Raw genomic sequence first — 24,749 nt, 5'->3', positions numbered from 1 at the left:
CCGCGCGCCCCAGGTCGCCGCGACAGCAACGCGGGCCAATGAGAAGCGCGCCGTGGCGGACGCCGGCCAATGGGCGCGCGCGCCGGGGGGGCGTGTCCGGGCCGCGGGCCGGAGCGGGTCGTGCGCGCTGAGGAGGAGCCGCCGCCGCCGTCGCCGTCGCCGCCGCTACCGCCACCGCTACCGAGGCCGAGCGGAGCCGTTAGCGCCGCGCCACCGCCGCCCGCCTGCCCAGGAGCAGCCCCGGGCCCACCCGCCCGCGTCCAGGTGAGGCGGGGGCCTTCGACGGCGCCCTACGGGGTAGGCCGCGGCAGGCCTGAGCTCGCCTGGCCGGGCCGCGGGCGCTCGCGGGCCTGCACCGGCCAAGGCCCAGGCCGCGCCGGGCCGGGAGGGGACGCGCGCGGGCCTCGGCGAGCGGGCGGGGGCCGGCCGGTGTGGGCGCCAGCGACAGGCCCCGGGCCGGATTCCTCGGCCGCCGCGAGGGCCGAGGTAGGGGGTCGCGGCGTGGGCACGCGCCTGGCGGCCGGGCTCCGCGGCCGGGCCCGGGTAGCCTTGCAAGCCGGGTATCCGGGGGCGGGAGAGCGGAGCCAGAGGCGAGGGAGTGGAGTGAGCGCCCTCAGCTCTCGGAGGTCACGGCCCCCGGGCTCGCTCCCCCGGGAAATCCTACACGATCTTTTGTAGCGGTTGTCAGAGGACCGCGGTGGATCTGAGGTCCTCTTAGAAGTGTACAAACCCTTCGGTATGTATGAGAGCCTTAGGGGAAGAAAGAAAAAATATTTTTTGAATACCGTCTCTAACAAAACAGTTTCTGGGGTGTGGGACGTCTGGATTTGTAAAATGTGTGTGTGTTGAAAACACAAACTGCACGCAATTGAACAATGGGGGATGGATGCTCTTCCTTTTCCGGCATCCTCTGCTGCTAGGCATATTAAAAATGGGTTCTGATACCCACTGTGTGCAGGGCAGGTGGAGAAGAACTTCTGCAGGTGCTGCCCCTGGAGGAACGGAGCCCCCCTCACAGAGTATTCATGGGCGATCTGAATAGCCAAGGCTCCAAAAGTGGGACGTTGGGGAGGCGGATTCTCTCGAAGAGGTTTCTCAACCTTGGCACTACTGACATTTTGGGTCTGATCATTCTGGGTTTGGGTGGGGGAGGGGCTGTCCCTGGCATCTACCCACTTAGATGCCAGCAGCATCTTCTTCCCCCAGTTGTGAAGATCAAAAATATCTTCAGAGATTTCTGAAAGAACCACATACATACTCACATGTGTGAGAATCACTCCTGGACTAAATGAATGATCTTCCACTAGAAGTACCCCTAGCCCCATTTCTGAGTCCTTGAAATCCAGAGTTCCCAAGACGTTGGACAAACTCTACTGTGGGGGCCTTAGTTTGCTTATCTGTAGAATGGGATGGATGAGACTGTTGCTGTGTAGATTTAAGGATTTGGAAAGCCTTAGCATTCTGCATGACCTGTGCCTGAGGAGACACTGAATATATGTTATAAATCATCGACCGTATTTAGTGAGGATTTACTATGTGCTATCCACAGATGGACATTGATCTCCAGCCCTTGAGGTGGGTGCTGTCTGCTGTAAGTTCTGTTTTAGGAACAAAGAAACCCAGAGGTCGCTTAGTGGGACCAGTCTCACACGGGAAAGTGGCTAATGGCGGGATTTGAACTCAGGCACTCTGACTCAGATTTCTTACTTTTAACGGCCAAGTTTTACCACTCTTATAATCCCAGCATCTGGGAGACCTGGAGAGACGTTGCATTCATGTATCACTGAGCATCTTCTGTGTGCAGAGCTTTGTGCTAGAATCTGTTATAAAAATGTTTGACTTAAAGGCCCATGAAGAAAGCAAGATATATGAACATCTCAAAAGGTGGAACTAAATCATGTTTATATTGAAGAGGCGGAGTTTCGGATTGGCTGTGTTGAGTGTGAAGTCATGGGGCAGCAAGTGGAAAATGAGAGGTTTATGAAAGTACCGTCTTCCTAAGGCCCTGCTTTTGTCTCACTCCTGCCTCCCATCACTTATCACCTTTCCACACTCAAGCAAGATCTGATTATGTTACTCCCAATCAAGAGTGTTTGGGTGGAAAATAAATTAATTTTTAAACCTTTTTAGGTGGCTTAAAAGCTAAAGTCGGGGGTCCTTTGCACATTCTAACCCCCCCTTCCTTTCCGATTTCGCCTGCACATAGGCCCCAAACTCTGACCCTCACTGCCTTTTGCCCCCACTTTCTGGAATGCCGTTCTCCTTCACCTGGAGATCTCTTCCTTATGCTGTTTGGCCCAAGTTGAAGCTCACTCACCATATGAAGCCTCCCCAGACTGCTGCTCTTTCTCTACCCTCACCAGTAGTTCTGCACTCCTGTTCCCATCTCATTCAATGGAATCAGATTCAGTGCTGAATGGTGAAAGAAGTGCAGCCACCTCCTTTCGCCCCTAGGTGGCAGTAGCTAAACGGCAAGGCCGACCTGAGACTGAGTCAGGGGAAGAGCAAGAGGAAACCAGCCTGTGGGAGGGAAGTTAGTTTTGCTTCCCTCCTTTAGCTTACTCTTGGCCCTCGGCTTCTGAGTCCCAGGCTCTGTTCTAGGCTCTGGGGAGGCACTGGTGATTGCAGCGAATGCACAGATTGTTTCAGCCCACTCTGTTGAGCATGGTAATTATGGTTATGTGCCTGCTGATGTGGAAATACAGAAAAGGAAACTATTAACCTAGCCCTGGTGGGCAAAGGTAATCACCTTCCTGGAGGAGGTGAAACAGGAGGGAAGGGGTTATCCAGGCCTACCGTGGGGAACGGCTTGGTAGGATGCAAGAACCACACCAGCCAAGGCATGGAGGTGGGGGTGTCTTGGTTTGTTCAGAGACCCACACGGGGTCTGGTAGTTCGGAGGCAAGAAAGGTGAAGTGAGTGGTGGTAAGAGGACTCTGATAGCTGGTGTGCAGAGGGAAAGGGTGTTGTTCTGCAGACCAGGCCAAGGGGGACTGTCTGACAGTTTCATTCCACGAAGCGAAGGGGTCAGGTCTGCACACAGGACAAAGAGCTGGAGGAGAATATTGCTGAAAGCCAGCAAACCACTTTGGAGGTGATGACTTTCCCGTAAATCAGAAAGGTCACAAATATGACCCAGGACTGTGGTGGTCTGGAAGTAGGGGGTGGGTTTGAGACCCAGTTAGGGGGTAAAGGACACAGGGCTCAGTGGGTGTTTAGCTGTGGGATGTGAGAAAATATTGGGCAATGATTCTGCGCACTGCCTGAGTGCCCAGTAGGTGGATAACGGTCACTCAGAGAAACAAGACAAGAGAAGGAGCAGTTTAGCATGTAGACATAGACAGAATAGCATGTCACTTGAGTAGGATACGTGTACCTTCTGTGGATATACAGACCGGAAGTAGGGGGGTGGCAGAAGGTGGCATCCTGCCTGGAGGTGTCGATGGGACTCGCTCATATGTTCACTGTCCATCCTCACTTGACCCAGAGCCTCGTGGGCACTGACCAAGTCAATGAGCACCGTTTTATAGACTGAACATGTAAAACCTTACTGTTTTCTCATTGTTGTGGGAAACAGGGAGGAGGGGAAGAAATTGCCTCCTCGAGGAATTTACAGCCTGAACAGGGGAGAAGAGACATAGATGTGTGAGATTAAAGTGATGAAAGGAGGAGGCCGTGGGTATTGACAGCCTGGAGGACTTTGAAAGAAATGATTGTTCACTACCTGGGCTTTGAAGGAGGCGGTATCCAAACTGGTCATTGTCCTCAGAGAGGCGTGGGCGGCTATGTCCAGGTGCCGCCAGCAGCCTGAGTAAGAGAAAAGGTGAATGCAGAGAAGTCCAGAACCCTGAGGGGACCGGTTTGGGCAGGCAGAGGGTCAAGAAGGTGGGCTTGGAGATGAATCTAGAGAAGTATACCAGGATCAGGTGGCACAGGGTTTCTCGACACAGTCAAGAAGTGAGTTTGGAAAAGCGCCTTTCTTTTATTCCTTTTTTTCCCCCCAGATATTTATTTATTTGGCTGTGCCAGGTCTTACTTGCGTCATGTGGGATCTTTAGTTGTGGCCTGTGAACTCTTTGTTGTGGCATTTGGGATTTAGTTCCCTGACAGAGATTGAACCTGCGCCTTCTGCATTGGAAGCGCGGAGTCAGCCACTGGGCTACCAGGGAAGCCCTGAGAGTAAGGACAGACAGACGAGTCAAGAGGCTCCGGTAGGACAGAGATGGCCCAGCACTCGCCTGAGGGTCAGGACTGGGACTGCTGTTTTGTCTTCTACACCCACTGCCTTGCTCGTGCTGGCATGTGATAGTGCTCCATGTGCTGGGGGGAAGAAGGGAGCTCAGAGGTGACTGGATCCAGCCACCTGTCAGGGAGACATTCATGCCAGAGGAAAGATTTACAGGAGAGGAAACAGCACAGAGCAACCCAATGGCAAGACCAATGTCGCCACAAACAGAAATCGGGAGACAGAGGAATGGGGGTGAACTGGGGGGAAAAGGCCAAACGATGCTTGGTGTGAAATAATCGTGTGGCAGGGAGACTGGATGGGAGTCAGTCTGCCCAGAAGGTGACAGGGACCTGATCAGGGACAATGGCAGAGAGATGGAGGGAGAGTGAGGCATCTCAGATGCAAAACCAGCAGAAACTGGTGTTCACTTAGGCTTGGGGCATGGGAGAGGTGGCCTGAGGGACAAGTGTATATAGGTGCCGCCAAATGAAGTGATTCAGGGGGAGGGGAAGGTTTGAAGAGGGGGTGAGAACAGAAGGAGACATGAGGATGCTTCCACCGGGCGGTGGGGAGGGCAGGGAGACGCGTGCTCACCTTGACTTTGTCGGTAAAGTCAGAGTGAGAGGACGAGGCTTGAGTGAGGTTCATGTTGCTGGTGAGCAGATGAGGAGACCTGCCAGTTCGTCTCAGGATGTGTGTGTAATTGCTGCGTGACTGACCAGGGACTACCACCGATCTCTTCTGTGTTCCATGGGTGCTTGTGATCTCTGGCTCTGGAACGCACCGTGGCTTCCGTGGAACCCAGGCCCATTAGAAATGGCCTCCAAGGTGCGGATCATTTCCAGGGCCTCAAGTGGAAAGGGTCAGTGTGGTCCTTAGTGGGCGCTTGCCACATGTCAGGAACTGTGCTGAGAGCTGAAGCAGGGGGAGACAGCTCAGTTTGCAGACAGGGAGATGGAAGCTCCAGGAAAGGAAGTGACATCCCTGACATAGTTCAGCTGATGAGCAGTAAGGTTAGTGTTGTTAAAGCCAGTGGGTTTTTCCTCCTGGGCCAGGTTGCTCTGCAGTTTCATGTGAGAGCCCTGGAGGGGCCTTGATCAACTGGAACTCCTAACAGGGCTGTGGGTGTGAGCCAGTGCCCTCGGGGTCTATGGAGCGCTCTGGCTCGACTGGACACCCAGCTGCACGCACTCTGCCTCTCTCCTGGGCTTCTCAGACTGGCAGGCATGGACTTGCTGTGACTTAGCTGTCCCCGTTGGACAGCTTTCCTCTCCGTGGGCTGTGGGAAGGGACAAGGAAGGAAATTGAGTTGATCTCAGTGAGCCCTCACCTTGCGTAGTGGTTAAAATTGGGTCAGGTAGTGCTGTCAGTTTTTTTTTCTGGCACCACAGCGTTTCCTGGGTGACCTTACACTCCTTAGACTTTCACCTTGAAGAACTCGGGATTTTGCATCTGGAAAGGACAGCAGAAATAATTGAGTCCAGGCCCTGCAGTGTGATGTGTGAGGTGTCAGGGCTGAGCCCCAGGGTATATTTGACTTGTTCTAGTTTTGCTCTGGCCCCGGTAGAAAGCCTGTTCTGTGACTGTAAACCAAGATAGATGCTCACAGGTGCCCGAGAGAAACTGATCTTGCTGCTTTGCACATGTACCACCTACGTATGCTTTTATATCATTTATACATACACACACATACACTCCTATGTATAGGGTATCTCTCCCTTATATACACAGTAGGTATACTACTGATGTGAGCAACATGTCTGAAGTCACATGACCAGAACTTTTGAAAATAGCTCAGTAGGGCTGAAAACCCTCAGAGATCGTCCCAACGGGACTTCTCCATCACAGATCCGTTACCAGAAACATTTCCAAATCAGCAGGGATCACTTTGCTAAACTAAGTTTCTTGTTAGTTTTGCTCCCTGCAGTTGACTTTGGTCCATGGGTTGGGCTGGGATGGGATGACCCTAAAAAAGTAAGATACTAAATGTATTAAATAGATTGTCGATACAATTTCCAGCCACCCTTCTTTAACATAAAATAATGCATCAAATACATATAATTCCCAGTGTGCCTATTCCCCTCTTCTGTGTGTGCCTGGTATTTTTGCCAGATACCCCTGGGGACCCTTGGCAACAGTGATGTAGCCTTGACCCTCAAAGCTTTCACTGATGTGGGTGAAAAGCAAATAGTTATGAGTCGGAGTGATTTGTGCAACAATGAAGGTTCACACCAGCAGCGTGCAGGCACTGAGAACGAGAGCAACTGAGCATCCTGGGAGAGTCTTTAAAGATAAATGAAGAGGTGATGGAGAGGGAGGGCTCTCCCTGCCAAGGGAGCAGCTGAAACAAAAGCACAGAAAGATGAAGGTCCGTGGCATGCTGGGGACGGTCAAGTGAAGGGAGAAGGGGGGACGAGCAGGGGCCATTGCAGCCGGCCTGGCATTTTATCCCTGGAAGACTGCTCTGCAGCGACAACTTGAGGGTTGGCCCTGACACTGATTAACAGGGTGACAACTGCCCCCGGGCAAAGTCATGTAACCTCTGAGCCTCAGCAGGTGGTGACTCCACTGTCAGGGAGAACCGGTGGGGGCGGGAAGTGGGGGAGCTGGCTTGGTGGGGCTGAAGGGGTGACCTGGAGATGTCCACAGGACTGCCACTTGGCGGGACGCTGAGTAACAGGAGGCAGGGTCTGGCGAGTGAGAGATGGCTGGAGTCATCGATTGTCAGGCAGACACCAAGACCAGGTTGTGGTTGGTGCTTCTGGGGACAGCTATGCAGATTTGGAAAGGTCAGGGGAAGGGACATGAATTGCAGGGTGGCACCGAAGCACCAAGAAACTGCTCTTGGGGTTCGAGTTCTTCAGTGGTGCCAGTTGACCAAGAATGGGGCCCACAGGGGGCTGCTCAGCTTCGACTGGGCATGTCAGGAGGAGGCAGCATGCTAAGGACAGGGCTGTCATGCAGAAGCTTCATGCTTTCAATCTTTAAAAAAATTAAAAAAAAAATTTTTTTTTTGGCCACACCATGGCATGGCATATGGGGAGTTCCCTGACCAAGGCTTAAACCAGTGCACCCTGCAGTGAACAGGCAGAATCTTAACCACTGGACCACCAGGAAAGTCCCTAAAATTTATTTTTTAATTCAGTTTTTGGTTGAGTTTTTACAAATGAATATGACTACCACCATGATCATGATTTTGGAAAATTTTATCACCTGGGAAACAAAAATATTTCCCCATGTTCTCCTTGTGAAGTCAACCCTTCCCCCACTCCTTGCACCTGGCAACCACTGGTTTATCTGTAACCTCTGGAAAAGCTTTTGCCTTTTCCAGAATGGAACCATGCAGTAGCCTTTGAGTCTGCTTTCAATCACTCAGCAAAATGTACATGAGACTCTTACCAATTGCGTGAATAGTAGTACCTTTTTAATTGCTGGATACTTTTCCATTGTATGGTGTACTGTAGTTTATCCACTGGAGGTTCAAGGGACTTTTGGATTGTTCCGGTTTTTGGCAATTATGAAGAAAACTGCTCTGCATATAAATCAATGACATTATTACACACCCTCATACCCTACAGAGAAATAAACTCATACTGGATTAAAGAGTTATTAAGACATGACACCATAAAAACTCGTAGAAGAAAACATAAAGCATTCTTGACATAGATTATACCATTTTTCTCTTAGGTCAGTCTCCCAGACAATAGAAATAAAAGCAAAAATAAACAGGTGAAATCTAATCAGACTTACAAGCTTTTGCACAGCAAAGGAAACCGTAAACAAAATGAAGAGACAACCTACAGCCTGGGAGAGAAAATTTGCAAATGGTGCAACTGACAAGGGCTTACTTTCCTAAATATACAAATAGCTCATACAACTCGAAAAAAACAACCCAATCAAAATATGGGCAGAAGACCTAAATAGACGTTTCTCCAAAGAAGACAGGTGGTCAGTAAGTACATGAAAAGATGCTCAACATTGCTATTAGAGAAACGCAAAACAAAACCACAGCAAGGTATCACCTCACACCAGTCAAAATAGCCCTCATCAAAAAGTCTACAAATAATAAATGTTGGAGAGAGTGTGGAGAAAAAGGAACCTTCTTACACTGCTGGCAGGAATGTAAATGGGTGCAGTCACTGTGGAGAACAGTATGGAAGTTCCTCAGAAAAACTAAAAATAGAGCTACCATATGATCCAGCAATTCCACTCCTGGACATATATCCGAACAAAACTCTTAACTCAAAAAGAGGCATGCACCCCTATGTTGATAGCAGCGCTATTCACAATAGCAAGACATGGAAACAGCCTAAACATGCCCTGAAACAGAGGAATGGATATAGAAGATGTGGTGCATATATGCAGTGGTGTCCTACTCAGCCATAAAAAGAATGGAATAATGCCGTTTGTGGCAGCATGGATGGACCTAGAGATGATCACAGCAAGTGAAGTCAGTCAGAAAGAAAAAGACAGATACCATGTGAGATGTCGCTTATATGTGGAATCTGAAGTGTGGCACAAGTTAACCTGTGAACAAAACGGAAACTGACTCAGACGCAGAGAACATGCTTGTGGTTGCCAAGGGGGTGGGGAGGGATAGCAAATGCAAACTATTATATATGTATAGGATGGATAAACAACAAGGTCCTACTGTATATATAGCATAGGGAACTATATTCCATTTCCTATAATAAACAAAAATGGAAACGATTATGAAAAAAACATTAAAAAATAGAAACGTAATGTTTAAAAAAATTAATAAAGCTGCTTTTAACATTACTGCATAGGTTTTTATATAAACAAAAGTTTTTATTTCCCATGTGTGAGTACTAGGAGTAGGGTTGCTGGGTCCTATGGTAAGTTTATGTTTAATTATAAGAAGCTGCCAAGCTGTTGTCCACAGCGGCTTCCATTTTTATATTGCCACCAGCGATTGCATGAGAGTTCCAGTTTCTCCACCGCCTCACCAGAGCTCAGTATGGTCTGTTGTCATTGTTTGCTTTCTTGCTTTTATTTTGTTTTAGACCTCCTATATGCCTAGATGGGTAACAGTGTTGTGATGTGATTTGTCTGTCTTTTGGTCATGCAGGATCTTAGTTTCCCGACCAAGACTGAACCTAGGCCCTTGGCAATGAAAGTGTGGAGTCCTAACCACTGGACTGCCAGGGAATTCCCTTGGTGTGGTTTTAATTTGTGTTTTCCTGATAACTGATAATGTTGAGCATCTTTTCATGTGTGTGTTTGCCATCCGTATATCTTCTTTGGCTTGGTATCTGTTCACATTGTTTGCCATTTAAAAAATTGAGTTATTTTCTTACTGTTAAGTTTCAGAGGTTTTTCTTTAAAAAAAAAAAGTTCTAGATACAAGACCTTTCTCAGACACGTGATTTGCAAATATAATCTTCTGGATTATAATTTTCCTAGCAGTGTCTTTTGCAAGAGCAAAAGGTTTCAGTTTTGATGATATCCAGTTTATCAATTTTCTTTTAAATGGATCTGGCATCATGCATGGTATCTAAGAAATCTTTGCTTCAGCCAGTGTCACAGAGATTTTCTCCAAGAAATTTTTCTATTTTTACATTTTAGAACAGAGGTCGGCACACTTTTTCTCTAAAGAGCCAGATGGTAAATATTTTCAGCTTTATGGACCATATGGTCCCTGTCACAGCTATTCAGCTCTGTCACTGGAGTGCAAAAACAGCCATAGACGGAACATAAACAAATGAGAGTAGCTGTGTGCTGATAAAACTTTATTTATAAAAACAGGCTGTGGTCTGAACAAATTTGGCCCATGGGCCATGGTTTGCCAACCACTGATTTAGAAAGCAAATTTTTTGCCAGGCATTGAGGACAGCCCACTCTGGTAATCATTGCCCAGTTTATTATCTGTGAAATTGGTGTGAGAGAAAAGGCAGAAGAGTAAAACAAGAATGGAGAGGGAGATAAAGGAGAAAAGGGGGGAGGAGGAAGAAAAAGATTCGAATCACATTTTGAGCAAACTTCAGCATGCATTTTAATTCTTTAGTTAATCCTTGTACTTTGGTTCAGGCTTCAGCCAGTGTTTTTGTTTGTTTCTGAGCTGTTGCTGCTGCTGCTAAGTCGCTTCAGTTGTGTCCGACTCTGTGCAACCCCATAGACGGCAGCTCACCGGGCTCCCCTGTCCCTCGGATTCTCCAGGCAAGAACACTGGAGTGGGTTGCTATTTCCTTCTCCAGTGATCTTAAAATGTCATGGCTACAGACAGTTTTTAACAGGTTTGTGGAGTTTTTCCTGATCAAACCTGTTAATGCCATGCTTTTTACTGAAAATGGTATTTATTTAACCATCTCCCATTAAAACATATTTATGTTTTGTTTTGTTTTGTTTGGCCACGAGGCATGTGGGATCTTAGTTCCCTAACCAGGGATCAAACCTAGGTCCCCTGCAGAGGCTTAACCACTGGACCTCCAGGGAAGTCTCTAATACATATTTAGATTATATCCAGTGTTTTACCAGCCTTGGGGTCACCATGTTCCTTGCACACACTTTCCTGCACTTGTGTGATTATTTCTGTAGAGCAGTTTCCTGCAGCTCTAAGTCAGAGGGTAGCGTTCACATTAAATATTTTGATAGGCCTGCCATGTTGTCTTTCCAAAAGGTTGCACTTTGCACACTCATATTGGTGCTGTATAAGGGTGTTTATTTTTTTTTTTTTTCCAAGGGTGTTTAAAAAAAAGGTGGAGGAAGGGTGTGTTTTTTCCTCCACTTATCCTTACTTACACTGGGTTTTATCCATCCTGGATTGTAGGCCCTCTGACTGACACAAAGTAGCATCTCCTTTTATTTTGCATTTTCCTCATTGTTTGTGAACTTGAGCCTCTTTTCTTGCCTTATTAGCTGTTTAACTGCCAGCATCTATTAGTTTCAGCTCATATCCTTGGTGTATTTCTCTGTTAGTGATATATTGGCTATTTTCATATTGATTTCTAGATATCTCGAATCAATTTTTCTCAATGTCAGCAGTACTGACACTTTAGATAATTTCTGGTTGTGGGGGCTGTCTTGTCCTGTGCCTTATGGAGTGTTTAGCAGCATCCCTGGCCTCTAATTACTAGGTGCCAGTGGCACAAGGCTCTCCCATCCTGATAGCCAGCAGTGACCCTAGATGCTGCCCAGTGTCCCACGGAGGAGGGGGCAAAGTCACCCAAGGTGAGAACCCAGTTGTAAGTGAGATAATAAGGAGCTGACACTTCCTCCCTGTCAGCCTGCTGCTTGCCTGTGATGTCTTTGCCGTCCAGGAGTTTCTAACCTTGTGAAGTCTCCCTTTCCAATCTTTTGTGACTCTTGATGCTAAGCTGCTTTTTAAAGAGCAGGAAGCATAGACCATTTTCAAAAAAGGAATACTAGGCGACTAGACTGATTTTGCGTGTTGTATACGGTCTGAAGCAAGTGAGAGCTGGAAGGTAGAGAAGACCTGAATGTCTGCCCCAGGAAACTCAGAACCAGACCTGATTCCTCTCTTTGTGTTGTTATGGGGCAGGCGGGAAATCCTGTGCAGGAGATGCACGCTGGTTTTTATATAACCGCTGGCAAGACTATTTTTAGAGGAGGTGAAATGCTCTAGACACTGGGCACTGGGTTTTGAAGCATAGAGTCGGAACTGGGCAGTAAGAATCTGGAGAAAGGGTTGGGCTGCCCTGTAGACCTCCTGACTAGTGGGCAGCAGGGCCTTTTTCTCAGTGATGACTTTCAGCTCCATAGAGATGCCTGCTTCTTTAGAGCCAAGGACACAGAACTTCACAGCAGTGCCTGTGAGCACAACCTCAAATGAGTGCTGCTTCCAGAAGAGCGGTCTTGAGCTGACTTTCCTCCGAAGCCATCTCTGTGCCCTGCTGGTGTTGCTGAAAGTCAGGATTTCTGTAGGCAGCTTAAGGTTTTCCAGAGCCTACCAGCTTTGGAGACAAAGGTCCCCTAAGTGGCAGAGAACTCATAACCTCTTTCCTAGCTCAGTCACTCTGTCTTGGGAGGAAAGCAGTGCAGAGGCCCTCTGCCTGCTGGCTGGAGGACAGACAAGGTGTCTGGGTGGGCTGCCCCGGCGCTCGTCGCAGCCTCCTCCGTGTGCCGCTGCACCAGTGGTGCACATGGAGACTGGACAAAGCAATCAGGATCCTTAGAGTGTTCTCAGGATACCCCAAACACTTCCCAGAGGCTCCAGTCATGGTACTGGAACTGTTTGTGGGCTTGCTTCTTTAAAGCCCTCTTATTAAGTGCAAATGGTTAAACTTGGACTAGTTCTGGTTTTGTTTCAGTAGACTTTATTTTTAGAGCAGTTTTAGGTTCACAGAAAGATTGTGGAGAGAGTCCAGAGTGAATTTCCCTATACCCTTCCGCAGGCACAGTTTCCCTCCTCTATTACTAAATCTTGCCTTAGTGTGGTATTTTGTTGTAATAGATGAACCCATGTTGTTACCTAACTAAAGCCCAGGGTTTGCCTTAGAGTTCACTCTTAAAAAAAAAACTTCTGGATTTGTTTCTTTTTGGTTGTGCTGCATGTGAACTTTCTCTAGCTGCAGTGAACAGGGGCTACTCTTCATTGCAGTGCATGGGCTTCTCATTGCAGTGGCTCCTCTTGTTGCAGAGAACAGGCTCTAGGCCCACGGGCTCCAGTGGTTGCAGCTCCTGGGCTCTAGAGCACGGGCTCAGTAGTTGTGGTGCACAGGCTTAGCTGCTCCACAGCGTGTGGGGTCTTCCTGGACTAGGGACCAAACCCATGTCCCCTGCATTGGCAGGCAGATTCTTATCCACAGTGCCACCGGAGAAGCCCTAGACTTTACTCTTCACTTTTATACCCTCATACAGAGGAGCGGCGCTGCCCTAAAAACCCCGGTGCCCTACCTGTTCGTTCCCCTTTCCCCGAAACTCCTGATCTTGCAATCTCTCTAGTTTTGCCTTTTCCACAATGTCACATACTGGAGACCCTCTATTTTCAGCAGTGTGCATGTAAGGCTCCTCTGTGTCTTTGTGGCTTCCTGGCTCCTGTCTTGTTGGCACTGAAGAACCTTCCATTGTGTGTGTGTTACCAGATGACTGGTATGTGTTTCTCCATTCGCCCACTGAAGGGCATCTTGGCTGCCTCCAGTCTGGGGGTGGTTACGAATAAAGCTGCTATAAACATCCACGTGCGGGTTTCTGCGTGGACATAAGTTGAACTCATAGCATTGAAAAGAAAAATGTCTTAAGTACAAACATAGTCATGAGCGTTGCTTTGATATCCTGCAGTGGGAACGTTTGGAATTTACTTCATTTTTTCTTCCCCTGCAGATTTTTTTTTTTTAAATACAATGTCTAATGGTTATGAAGACCACATGGCCGAAGACTGCAGGGACGACATCGGGAGAACAAATCTGATTGTCAACTACCTCCCTCAGAACATGACCCAGGATGAGCTACGAAGTCTGTTCAGCAGTATTGGTGAAGTGGAATCTGCAAAACTTATTCGGGATAAAGTGGCAGGTAAAGAAACAGAGCCATTTTTGTATGTGTTGGGCGTGGGGGATGGTATGTGGGGCCATCCCACCAAGCCCTGTTTCTTAGCCAGGAAGTTTCATTTTTATCTCAACTCTGTTTTGCTCCCGTCCTGGTGTAAGATTGGCTGTAGGTTCCCAAAGGAGGAAAAATCCATCCTGAGATGGAGAATATGTACAAAACAAGACAGTGGGAGGGGAGGGAAGATGAGGAGACAGGAAGGAGAAACGGGGATGCTGTGAGAGCTGGAACAGGCACGGTCCCAGCTGTAGAGGGACCCTAGCCAGTGTCCTGCCGGGGGCAGGCCCAGCGTGTCTTCTCAGGCGGTGCATGCCAGGTCACACCTGCGGCAGAGTGCTGAGTCAGTCCCCTGTGGGCAGCCCTTCGCTGGCTTTGGGCCACCCTGACTCTGTTCTCGTGCTATCAACTTGAACATCTGAAACTGAGCTTGAACTCTCACGGGCGCTGGAGCAGGGGAGCAGAGGATCATGGGTGGGCCGTGGATTTGGCAGGCAGGCAGGCGCAAAGCTCCACCCTCCTACAGCGCCTCAGTGTCCCCATCCACGAAGTGGGGGTGGTGGCTCCTGCCTTCCTCATGATGCTGTCTACCGCCTAAGGGTTTGCAGAAGGCCAGTACCTGGTAAGGCCCTCTGTAAGGAGGCCTCTGTTCTGCGAGCGAGGTTGCAAGGGTTCTAGAGAGAAATGTGAAGAGACATGGGGCTGTGAAGCACTTCCTTTCTTTCCTCCCCAGGGAGGTACATCTTAGGGAGCCCTCCTTTACCTCCCACTCCCCCTCCTCCTTCCTCCTCCTCCTCGTCTCTGCCCAGCTCTTCTGACGAATGGCCAGTCCTCTCGGCAGTGCTCTGGCTCCCACCCTGGCTTGTAAGATCTTGATTCCCTACACTGAAAAATAATTTCAAAGTCAAAAGTCATATTTATTATGGAAATATATTGGGTTGGCCAAAGAGTTCGTTCGGGTTTCTCTATAGCATCTTATGGAAAAACCCGAACTTTTTGGCCAACTCAAGATTTAAGTTTACATTAGAGTAATTCTGTTGAACCCCATGTACCCATTGTCCTGTGTCATCGACTCACAGCATTTGCCAGTGACTCTAAGATACCTGTCCCCAAGGTGAGTCCCGCTGACCCCAGGGCTTTGTTTTGTTTTTATTTGATTGTTTATTTGGCTGCACTGGGTCTTAGTTGCAGCGTGTGAGATCTTAGTTCCCTGACCAGGAGTTGAATCCGGGCCCCTTGCACTGGGAGCTCGGAGTCTCAGCCACTGGATCAGCAGGGAAGTCCCAGAGAGAGGACTTTGAGCTCAAAGTCCTTTAATGACCCTCTCAATTCTGAGAGTGTGCAATTTATTACATGTCTTCAAAATAGGGGCTTTAGATAATACACAAAATTGAACAGTGTTGGAATGTTCTAGAAATTCCTCTCTCTCTCCAGTTCCAGAAGACCATCCTTAATAAGAATCCTTGTTCAGAGAGGTTTTTAAATTCTTCTGCGCTGCTGCTGAGTCTTGCCTTTCTCCTGTTGTGTTCTGGCAGAAGGAAATTTTCAGTCCCTGCAATATTCCTGACTCCCTATCTCTTGGCTTGTTGTGTTTTTCAAAGGCATTAGAGCTATGTTGGAGAAGGCAATGGCACCCAACTCTGGTACTCTTACCTGGAGAATCCCATGGACAGTGGAGCCTGGTGGGCTGCTGTCCATGGGGTCGCTAAGAGTCGGATACGACTGAGCGACTTTACTTTCACTTTTCACTGTCATGCATTGGAGAAGGAAATGGCAACCCACTCCAGTGTTCTTGCCTGGAGAATCCCAGGGACCGCGGAGCCTGGTGGGCTGCCGTCTATGGGGTCGCACAGAGTCAGACGCGACTGAAGCGACTTCACAGCAGCGGTAGAGCTATGTTAATAGGAACACCTGGATTTGGCGACATGAGTCTGGAGAGAACTGGTTTTAAGAACCAGTGAAATCAGCACAGGCATGATTTGAAAATTATTTCAGTTCAGAAGTAAAGATCTTCTGCTCTCTGGGCGAGTTTGAATGTAATGCGTTGGGAGTCGTAGAGTAGATGAGCCTGGGTTAACATTTCAGCTCTGCATCTCACATCTTGTAGTTCTTTATTTAAAAAAAAAAACCAACCATATATATATATATATATATATACACACACACACACACATATTTATTTATTCATTATTTGGTTGCTCCAGATCTCAGTTGCAGCATGTGGGATCTAGTTCCCTGATCAGGGATCGAACCTGGGCTCACTGCATTAGGAGCACAGAGTCTTAGCCCCTGGACCAGGGAAGTCCCTGCTGCTGCTAATGTTCAGTCGCTCAGTCATGTCGACTCTGCGACCCCATGGACTGTATCCGCCAGGCTCCTCTGACCATGGGATTCTTCAGGCAAGAATATTCGAGTGGGTTGCCATTTCCTTCTTCAGGGGATCTTACCGACCCAGGGACTGAATCTGAGTCTCCTGCATTGGCAGGCAGATTCTTTACTGCTGAGCCACCTGGGAAACTGCAGTCCTTGATAGTAGTTCTTTAAATTGAATGAACTTAATTTTATGGAAAACTTACCTCATTCACTTTTCTTCTCTTGCCACCAGTGTTTGATAATTTCTTCAAGGCTGGTTCTGGGGCCAGGGCCTCACATCTCACTTCTTGTCCTTTAGTACATTCCTCTGGTGAAGCCCTGGACATGGTTACCTTTCTCAGTCTGCTTTCTCCCATCCTGGCTCAGGTACCCACCCCAGCGAGACTCTTGCATCGTGGCGGACAGGTACCTTGTCCAATCAAACCTCAGCCAAGCTTGCAACATGGACATCCGTGTGCCCCACATTAGCCATTTCAGCGCATATTCTCCCCTCAGGCCCCGATTCCTCTCGCATAACAGCCATTCCACCTCTGTCCTAGATCCCTTCCTGTCTCAGCATCCAAAGAACCTCAGGCTGTGCAAGTATCTACCTCTCTGAGTCTTCCCAGGATCTGCCACCAGCATTCAAACACGCTCCAGTCTCGGGTGCTGAGAGCCCTTGCTCGATGGCCGGACGCCCTCTAGCTCAGGGTTTCTCCACTTGATGTTTGAAACTGGGTAACTCTTGAGGGAGGGCCATTCTGCAGGTTGCTTCCCTAGCCTCTGCCCTGTAGGTGCTGGGGGCACCTTCTAAGTCGTGAAAACCAAAAGAGGTCCCCAGAAGTGCAGAATAGCCCCCAGGTGAGAAGCTCCTCTGGCTGACGTCCACCCTCTGCTGTTCACAGAGCCGACTCCTCTGTCTCTTCTTATGGAAAGAAGCTTCCTCTTGCCTCAGATTCGTGAGCCTGGCTTTCTCCTACCTCGGAGGCTCCGCCCCCCTCTTTCTGTCTCTCATGCAGCTCTTCTCAGCCGTTGACCTAGGCAGTCCTTGACTTATTCCTTAGTCTCCTCTTCTTCCTAGGCCAACGCTAGAGTGAGTGGATGCACCCCTAAGCCTAGCCTGACATTCAGCTGTGCCACCTCTCTTGCAACCAGAATTCTCCCAAGCTCCAGGGCCTTCAGCCTCTCAGTGTTTCCCAGACTGACCTTGAGTCTCCCACAAGCCAACCGCTTGTTTCCCAGGTTTCCATCTTAGATGGCACCACTGTCCACTCAGTGGCTCCAGTCAGAAATCTAAGCATGACCTTTGACCTGTGTCCCTGAATGTTTCTATCCCTTTTCCACCCTCCCTCCTGCCATCCCCTTAGAGCAGACCGCATCGTCTTCTGCCTGACCTGCTGCTTTAGGCTCTCAGCTGGCCTTCCATGCTCCCTCCAGACCATGCTGCTGACTGTGGCAGTGGGATCTCTAGCACCCCTTGTGTGTCCTGTCCCTCACCTGGGCCCCGTTTGCTCTGGGGTGTCTTTCCTGGCCTGATCTAGTCGACGATAGAGGCTCCTCTGGGTCCCCATGGCAATCAGCCAGTATATGGGTTTCCACAAGGCACTGAAGTTGGAACTTGCTCGTCCAGTAGGTCCTTATGGTTCTCAGAGGCATGGACCCTCTGGTATCCCCAGATGTGACGTAATCAGTTTTTGTGGAGTGAATGAATGAGTGGGCCTGGTCGGCATGGCCAGTCATTCATTCAGCAAGCCTCTTATGAGCGCCAACCGGGGGCCAGGCACTGGTGGTGGGAGGTGGTGGGACAAGACGGTGGCCGCATGTGGGGATGTTCAGTGTGCTGGCCTCGAGATACGGAGTGTTTCTGACCATCCGGGCCCCAGCTGTTTTGTTGTTGCCTGTTCCACCCACGGTCACTACCTGGCCTTACTATGCAGCCTGCCCTGCTCTCTGTCCTGGTATCTAAGCCCGTCTGCAGGTGTCATGTGGCCCGCGGGGCACCATGACCAGTCTGCACCCCCCCTGGACCATGTCATACTGGTTACTGGTCACTGGTCCACAGCCTTCAGCCTCCCCACTCAGCTTCTGTCTCATTGGCTTGCACTTCTGGTCAGGATAAAGCCCACACCCCAGCTTGTTCCCACATCTCCTTGAGACCCCTCACTCCTAGCCACTGCACCCCACACTCACCCTCCTCTTGAGTTGGATGCACTGCTTGTCATCTCCCAGACACACCCTCCTGTCACACTCTTGTGACTTCACCAGTGCTGCTCCTTCCTCAAAGACACACTTCCACACCCGTCCAGCTGACCACTTTTTTCCTCAGTAGAAATCACCTCTGTCCTTATAGAAAAAAAGTTTAACTCGAGACAAGCAGGAAGAAAAGTTTAAATTACGCATAATCCCACCACTGTTAGCTTTTTGGCTCGTGTCCATCCATAGTTTTTTCTTTACATATTTATGGTTGTGAGCAGTCATGTGCTTTTACAAAAATGTGTTTGCACCTCTCAAGCTGTCTCTTCCTCCTCTATCTGTGAACATCTCTCCCTATCATTGGACTTACGCTGTCTCGTGGTCACAGTGGTTACAGGCTATTCTGAGTTTATGACAGGTTGTAACTGCTTTTCTATAGCTACAAGCCCCACTGAGGTTAATACCCTGGCACAAATCTTGGCTCACCAGTTATTTCTGTAGGCAGTCTTCCTAGAAGTGAACCCTCAGAGGGGAGAGCGGGTGCTGTCTAGAAGCTGTTGACCCATATTGCCAGCTGGCCCTCCAGGGGCTTTCCGGTTCACATGCCGTCTGCTTCGCCCTGGCATCCTCGAGGCCGGGCAGGGTTTCTCACATCTCTTAAGTGAAAAATGACATCTGAGTGTGGTGACAGTCTGCATTTCTTGTGAAGTTCATCCGTTCTGGCTGTTTATACTGTTATTTTATGTAAGAACTCTTTTTGTCCTTTGCCTGTCTTCTTTCCTTTGGGGACGTTTGCTGTTTCTTATTTATCACCTAATTAATTAACTCATCGCCCGCAAGACAGAGTCTCTCCCTCAGTGATGTTGTCCCTTGAGCCCCCATGGGCCTTTAGAGAAAGGACTCGACTGCACGCCAGCCTCATGCTGCAAAGGAGTGCCCTGTCCACAGGGTGCTCGCCTTCCTCAGCTGGGCACCCCAGGTCAGCATGATGACGTCTGGTTGCTCTGGTCTGCGGAAGCGAGATGAGGTGCCATGGAATCGTCTCGTAGTCTTAACCTTTGTCTAAAAAGAGAGGAGACATTTGGAAACGTGAGGCTCCTGGCCCAGGGGTCGCCCAGCCTGGCATGTGAGCGCTCTGCATGGAGGCTGCCTTGCTTTCTCCAGGGCAATGGCTCTTGGCCAGCCCCTGAGCATTAGCGGTGCCTGGGGACCAGGAGAAACAAGTCCGAGGCCCCACCCAGATCCACCGAGTCAGCCAGCTGGGGAGTTTGAGCCTTTCCGGAGGGGGCAGTGCTGGTACCGGACAGAGTTAGAACCCCAGGTGAGGGGCGCTGGCCTCCCACGCGCCTCCACCAGGCCCAGGGTTTCTTGGCCCTCCTCCCCTGCCGTCCCCTTTCCGCTAGACTCCACCCTGGCTCTGGCAGGCTTCAGCCGCCTGAAGCCCAGCACCTGTGCAGGATCCACGCCCTGACCACACTCACCCCAGAGTGCCCCGCTCTCCCACCAGACCTCAGCCCTCTTGTTCAGGGTTGGTCTCCCATTGCCCCTCAAGAGGGTGGGGGGCAGCCGCTGACCTGCCTTCACAGCACTGATTCCAGTGGCCTCATGGCCTCTAGGTCACTGGAAAGTCATCTGTAAGGAGCTTGGAAGTGGGGATCCCCACCCTGTCCACATCCTGGATTCTGGACTGATGAGCACCCTAGGGAGCTGCATCGTTTGCCCAGGTGGCTGGCGGACCCTGTTAGAGAAACGGTAACTTGGGAAGTGAGGGCCTTCCCCTAGTCGCCTGCTCTGAGCACAGCCCCTGCAGTCTGGCTCTTTTGCATAACTGGCCCGCTCCCTTCACGCACTGCCAGCGGGAGTTCTCAACCTGGGCTCGGCAGGAGAGTCCTTGAGGGGCTTTACAAACCGCCGAAGCTGTCCCCGCTCCTGCCTCCCCATCCCCCTGTCATGTCCTTGGTCTGGGATGTGGCCTGGGCCGTGATGGTTTGTAGCGGCCATCCTGCTGATTCTAAGAAGTGGCCGGAGTTGAGAGCAGTCGGGTTATGGTGAAGGAAAGGGTAGATGCAGGTGGGCGTTCACCACTGTTGACACTTCAGTCTCCAGCCTTACCCAGTGGGCAGAACCACAGGCTCCCCTTCATTCCTCACCCACCTCCCTCTCGGCGCACAGAGGTGCCCACAGAGAGGAGAGCAGACTAGGGGACAGAGCCAGTCCCAGCCCGGGAGTGCTGCTGCTTTAGGGGCCTTGGCTGCCAGAGCTCCCTCCCCATCAGCCCATTGGCAAGTCCGCTTGGTGGCTCTCCCTCCTGCCCGCCCCTGCCCTGCTGGGGTCCTCATCTCACACCTGGTCTGGCTCGTGGATTCCTCTGGTCTCTACACTGGCCTCAGCTCTGCTGCTGCCGTGCTCCACCCAGCAGCTGCCTCCAGGCCAGGCCCCTAGCTCATTGTGTTCAGCTGCTGGCCGCCTTTTGTTTCCTGGAGCACTCCAGAGTCGTCTGTGCCACAGAAGCTTGGTGCTTGCTCTTCTGCCAGAATACTTGCCTCCAGCCACCCCAAGGCCTTGCTTCTCATACCCCCTCCTCAAGGGACACACGCTCTTGACCACCTGTCTCCCCTGGACCTGTCCTGTCCATCCTCTCACTCCTCCATGGAGGTTCCCCTGGTAGCACCTGAGTGTAGCTTTGTCTGTTAGTTTCTTGCTCGTTTATTGTCTGACTCGCTCAGTGGGATGTGAATTTCATTATGGCAGGAGCTGTCCTTGGTGATGATCATTAAACCCCTGGCCAGCCTGACACATAGCCCAACACATAGTGGGTGTTCAGTTAGTACACATGGGCTTGTTGAGGAAGAGTGGAGGGGAGCAGGGTGGAGAAGGAGCCAGTGGCCATTGTCAAAGTGTGTGACTTCCTAGGTGACATTGTTGGCTGTGGCCACACAATGGTCAGAGAGGTCACCCAGGAAGCTCGGATAATAGAGACCAGGGCAAAGGTAGAGCCTTATGGACCATCTCGATGGAGTGGGCAGAGGATGAGGAGCCTGGGGAGGGTCAGTTGGCGTTGCAGTCACGTTCTGGAGGAGGTGGCACCTCAGGGAGGTTGGCAGTGCCCAGTGCCACTGAGGGCTTCTGGAGCTGCTAAAACTCTCTGTGGGCACACCCTCAGGGCCAGTTGGTGTTGGTGCGGCCAGCCAAGATGGGAGGGCAGGGAGGAATTGGCAACTGAGAGTGGAGGGACCCCTGTCCAGACGCCAGGTGCAGCAGCAAGGCACGGGAACATGGTCTAGCACCAGAAGTGCCAGGAGCCAAGGGCACAGGTGGCCCAGCCTTGGCATTGGCCTTGTGGGAGGGGCAGGAGCATGAGACGACAGAGAAAAGTGAAGAAGATGGCCCGGACAGGGCAGGAGAAAGTAGCCCTTGCAGAATCACCAGTAGTTTGTGTAGCGTCTCTGCCCTGAAGTGGGGAGGGTGTGACTCCACAGGGCACTCACAGTGTGCAGGCTGCACACAGAGACTGGTGAGACTGGGGTCAGGGCCAGCATCAACCGGGATGAGCCCTGTGGACAGCGTGCACCCCGGAACGACGGCATGAGAAGGGCTCTTCATTCTGTGGCCTTCCTCCTAAAAGCCCAGTATAACCCCAGTCTGACTACAGGAAAACTTCCGACAAACCCAAGCTGATGGAGAGTCTACAAAATTTCTGGACCAGTCCTCACAGCTGTCAAGGTCATCAAAAACAAGGAAGGTGTGAGAGACTGTCCCTGCCAAGAACAGCATAAGGAGAATTGGCAGCTGATTGTCACGGGGGACCCTGGATGGTGTCCTGGGACAGAAAAGGACATTAGGGGAAATTCAGGCAGTCTGGCTCAGACGTGGACATCGGTGCCAGTTCACTGAAGTGACAAATAGGCCATCCTAGGGTGAGATGTCACTCACAGGAAACGCGGGTGTGGGGCGTGTGGGAACGCTGCCTCATCTTTGTAGTTTTTCTTTAAGTCTAAAAAATAAAGTATTGTTGTTTGTTTGTTTCAAGGTGACAGCAGTGGGTAATACTCTCCCAGGTCTCATTAATAGCAAGATGAGCCTGGGTTCAGCTGGTGAAGTGGGCAGAGTCAGCTCATCTGCTGTGCAGATCTCTGCCTGCTGGTGGCTCACACCTTCTGTTTTGATCATCCAGTGGGCATGTGTGTGTGTACAGGACTCGGGGTGAGCAGTCGTCTCTCTGCTCACCCACTGTCTCTGCTCAGAGCAGTGGCCGGTGCACAGGGTGTGCCCACTGACGTGGCGCGGGGAGGGGTAGGATGCGGGCTTGGTGGCTGTTCTGTTCTCCGGGCCTCCTCCTGCTCCTCTGTAGGGAAGGCGTCAGGTTCCTCCCACTCTGACTGTCACCCATTGCTTCTCTCTGGGTCTCCTAGAGGCCCACAGCCCCTCCTCTGCCTTGCCGGGTCCCTCCTCTGCATCCAGTGGGTGGTCACCCCACCACTTCCCAGTGGTTACCTGGGAGGGAGTGGGACACCCTGCCTGCAACCCTGGATTTCTTTGGGAAGAACTGAGGTTTGCGCCGGCCTTATGATGCCCCTGGACATCGGCTGATGATGCTGTCACTGTAGGAGGTGCTGCCAAAGTGGGCTCTGGTGGCCAGGCTGCCCTCAGCACTGGTTGCCTCTGTACTTCCTCCTCCCGCAGCTGGACTTTCAGTTCAGGAAAGTGAAGGCAACCGACACTGGGGGGCGCCAGAGCCCAGCAGACCTTGCCACTCCAGCACAGCAGGGGCGGAAAACAGCCTGGACACTGACATCTGGTCATCGGTGGGTTCTCCCCACCCGCCTGTCCTGTCTGCTGCCATGACTGTCATACCCATACCCCCCATCCCGGGCCCCCCCCCGACACTGGGGGCTGCACAGAGCAGCCAGCACCAATGGAACAGATCCTCGGCCCTGCTTTGGTGATGGGCTCCCCAGGATGCCCAGTTACAAAAGTCACATTTTATAGGTTTGTTCTTTGCAGAAAATGTGCAGGTTTGCCAAGGTGGTGTCACGAATAAACTATCAGTACAGACTATAACCGTTGACCTCTAACCCCTCCTTCCCAGAAGCCATGGCTTTCAGCTCTGGTGTTTTCTCAGTCGTCTTCTCTCTGGTCTTGTCCTTTTGAGCCCAGCCAGATGCCGCCCTGTCCATCCTCCCTGTCTCTCTCCCCTCCTTTCTCCCCTACCCCTCGCTGGCTTGCTGGCTCCCAGTGGCTCACTGACGTGCACGTGCTCTCCACACAGGACACAGCTTGGGCTACGGCTTTGTGAACTACGTGACTGCCAAGGACGCAGAGAGAGCGATAAACACACTGAACGGCCTGCGGCTCCAGTCAAAAACCATTAAGGTAAAGAGCTGCGATCACCATCTCATTAGTTCCCGGCTGCACAGAGATCTGTGCTGAGCCCTGGCCTTGGTGAAAGAGCCAACCTTTTACCTCCCCGTCATTGCCTTGGCACCGTTAGCACAGTTGCCCCTCAGAGCCCAGGCGCTTCCAGGGCATCTCCTGTTGGCTTGTGTGAGACCTGTGTCGGGTGGTGACTGTCCCAGCCCTTGTTCCTCTGGCTCCTTGGCCCCACCTGCAAAGGGAGGATCCCCGGAAAGGACTTGCATGGGGACCGCCCCCCGCCCCGACCCCGGTGTCCCTGGCGTGTTGGCTCACAGCAGCCCCCTGATGTGAAGACCTCCCTGCCGGCCTCCTCTACTGGCCCAGCACTGCTGTCCTCCTGCCAAGCGGGCATTGGGCCAGCGCCACGTTCCCACTTGGACCTGGTCATTGTTGCAGCGGCGGCAGCACTGTGCATGCGCCCCGTGCTCAGGCTCCCCTTCCTGCCCTGTTCCAGCAGTTAAGGTCCTCCTGCCCGTTCACTCAGCAGTCACTGGGCAAGCATGTAGGAGTTGCCCACTGTGTGCCACTCAGTGAACGAAACCATTTCCACGCCTCGAAGGGCAGGCTGAGCGTCTGCCTGTGCACAGGTGCACACAGATGGTAAATACGACACCAGGTGTGGCCAGGCAGGTGTTGCGAGCTGTGTCCTGGGGGCGCTGTGTCCTGTGGGGGCTTCTTGATGGCTTGAGATGACTTGAGGGAAGTGAGAGAGCCAGGCAGCATGATGGGGCAGTCTGGGCAGACTGTCAGTAGTGTCATTCCCTAATCAGGGGCGGAGGTGGGTTCCTGGGACAAGCTGGTGAGTCCTCCAGGCCTCACAAGACAGACACCCCCCCACCTTCATGCTCCTCTCAACCTGACATCACTGACCACGCCCTGCTTTTCTCAGTCTCACCCCTCCCCATCCCTAGGTGTCTGTCTTCAGGCTCTGTCCACCCCTGGACCAGCTTTGGGCTTTCCTGATCTTCACTCCATGCCCAGCCCTGCTGTAGAACATGCCCCCTCTGCCCACTCCACGAGGGACCGTGGCCGGGCTTCC

The 24,749-nt window shown here is 51.2% G+C and overlaps 1 protein-coding gene across 1 annotated transcript in view; it reads left to right on the top strand.

The window, feature by feature from the left end:
* The first annotated feature begins 37 nt into the window (after nucleotides 1-37).
* ELAVL1 (ELAV like RNA binding protein 1) overlaps nucleotides 38-24,749 on the top strand; it is a 36,311-nt gene continuing 11,599 nt past the window's right edge. The window contains exons 1-3 of the mRNA XM_069589359.1: nucleotides 38-264; nucleotides 13,529-13,720; nucleotides 23,565-23,668. Of these exons, the coding sequence (XP_069445460.1) occupies nucleotides 13,549-13,720; nucleotides 23,565-23,668 (276 nt within the window). The 5' untranslated portion in view covers nucleotides 38-264; nucleotides 13,529-13,548. The remainder of the gene's footprint in view (nucleotides 265-13,528; nucleotides 13,721-23,564; nucleotides 23,669-24,749) is intronic.

This window comes from Ovis canadensis, chromosome 5 (genome assembly GCF_042477335.2).
Source record: "Ovis canadensis isolate MfBH-ARS-UI-01 breed Bighorn chromosome 5, ARS-UI_OviCan_v2, whole genome shotgun sequence".
Lineage (NCBI taxonomy): Eukaryota > Metazoa > Chordata > Mammalia > Artiodactyla > Bovidae > Ovis > Ovis canadensis.
This window is presented reverse-complemented; position numbering and strand designations above follow the sequence as displayed.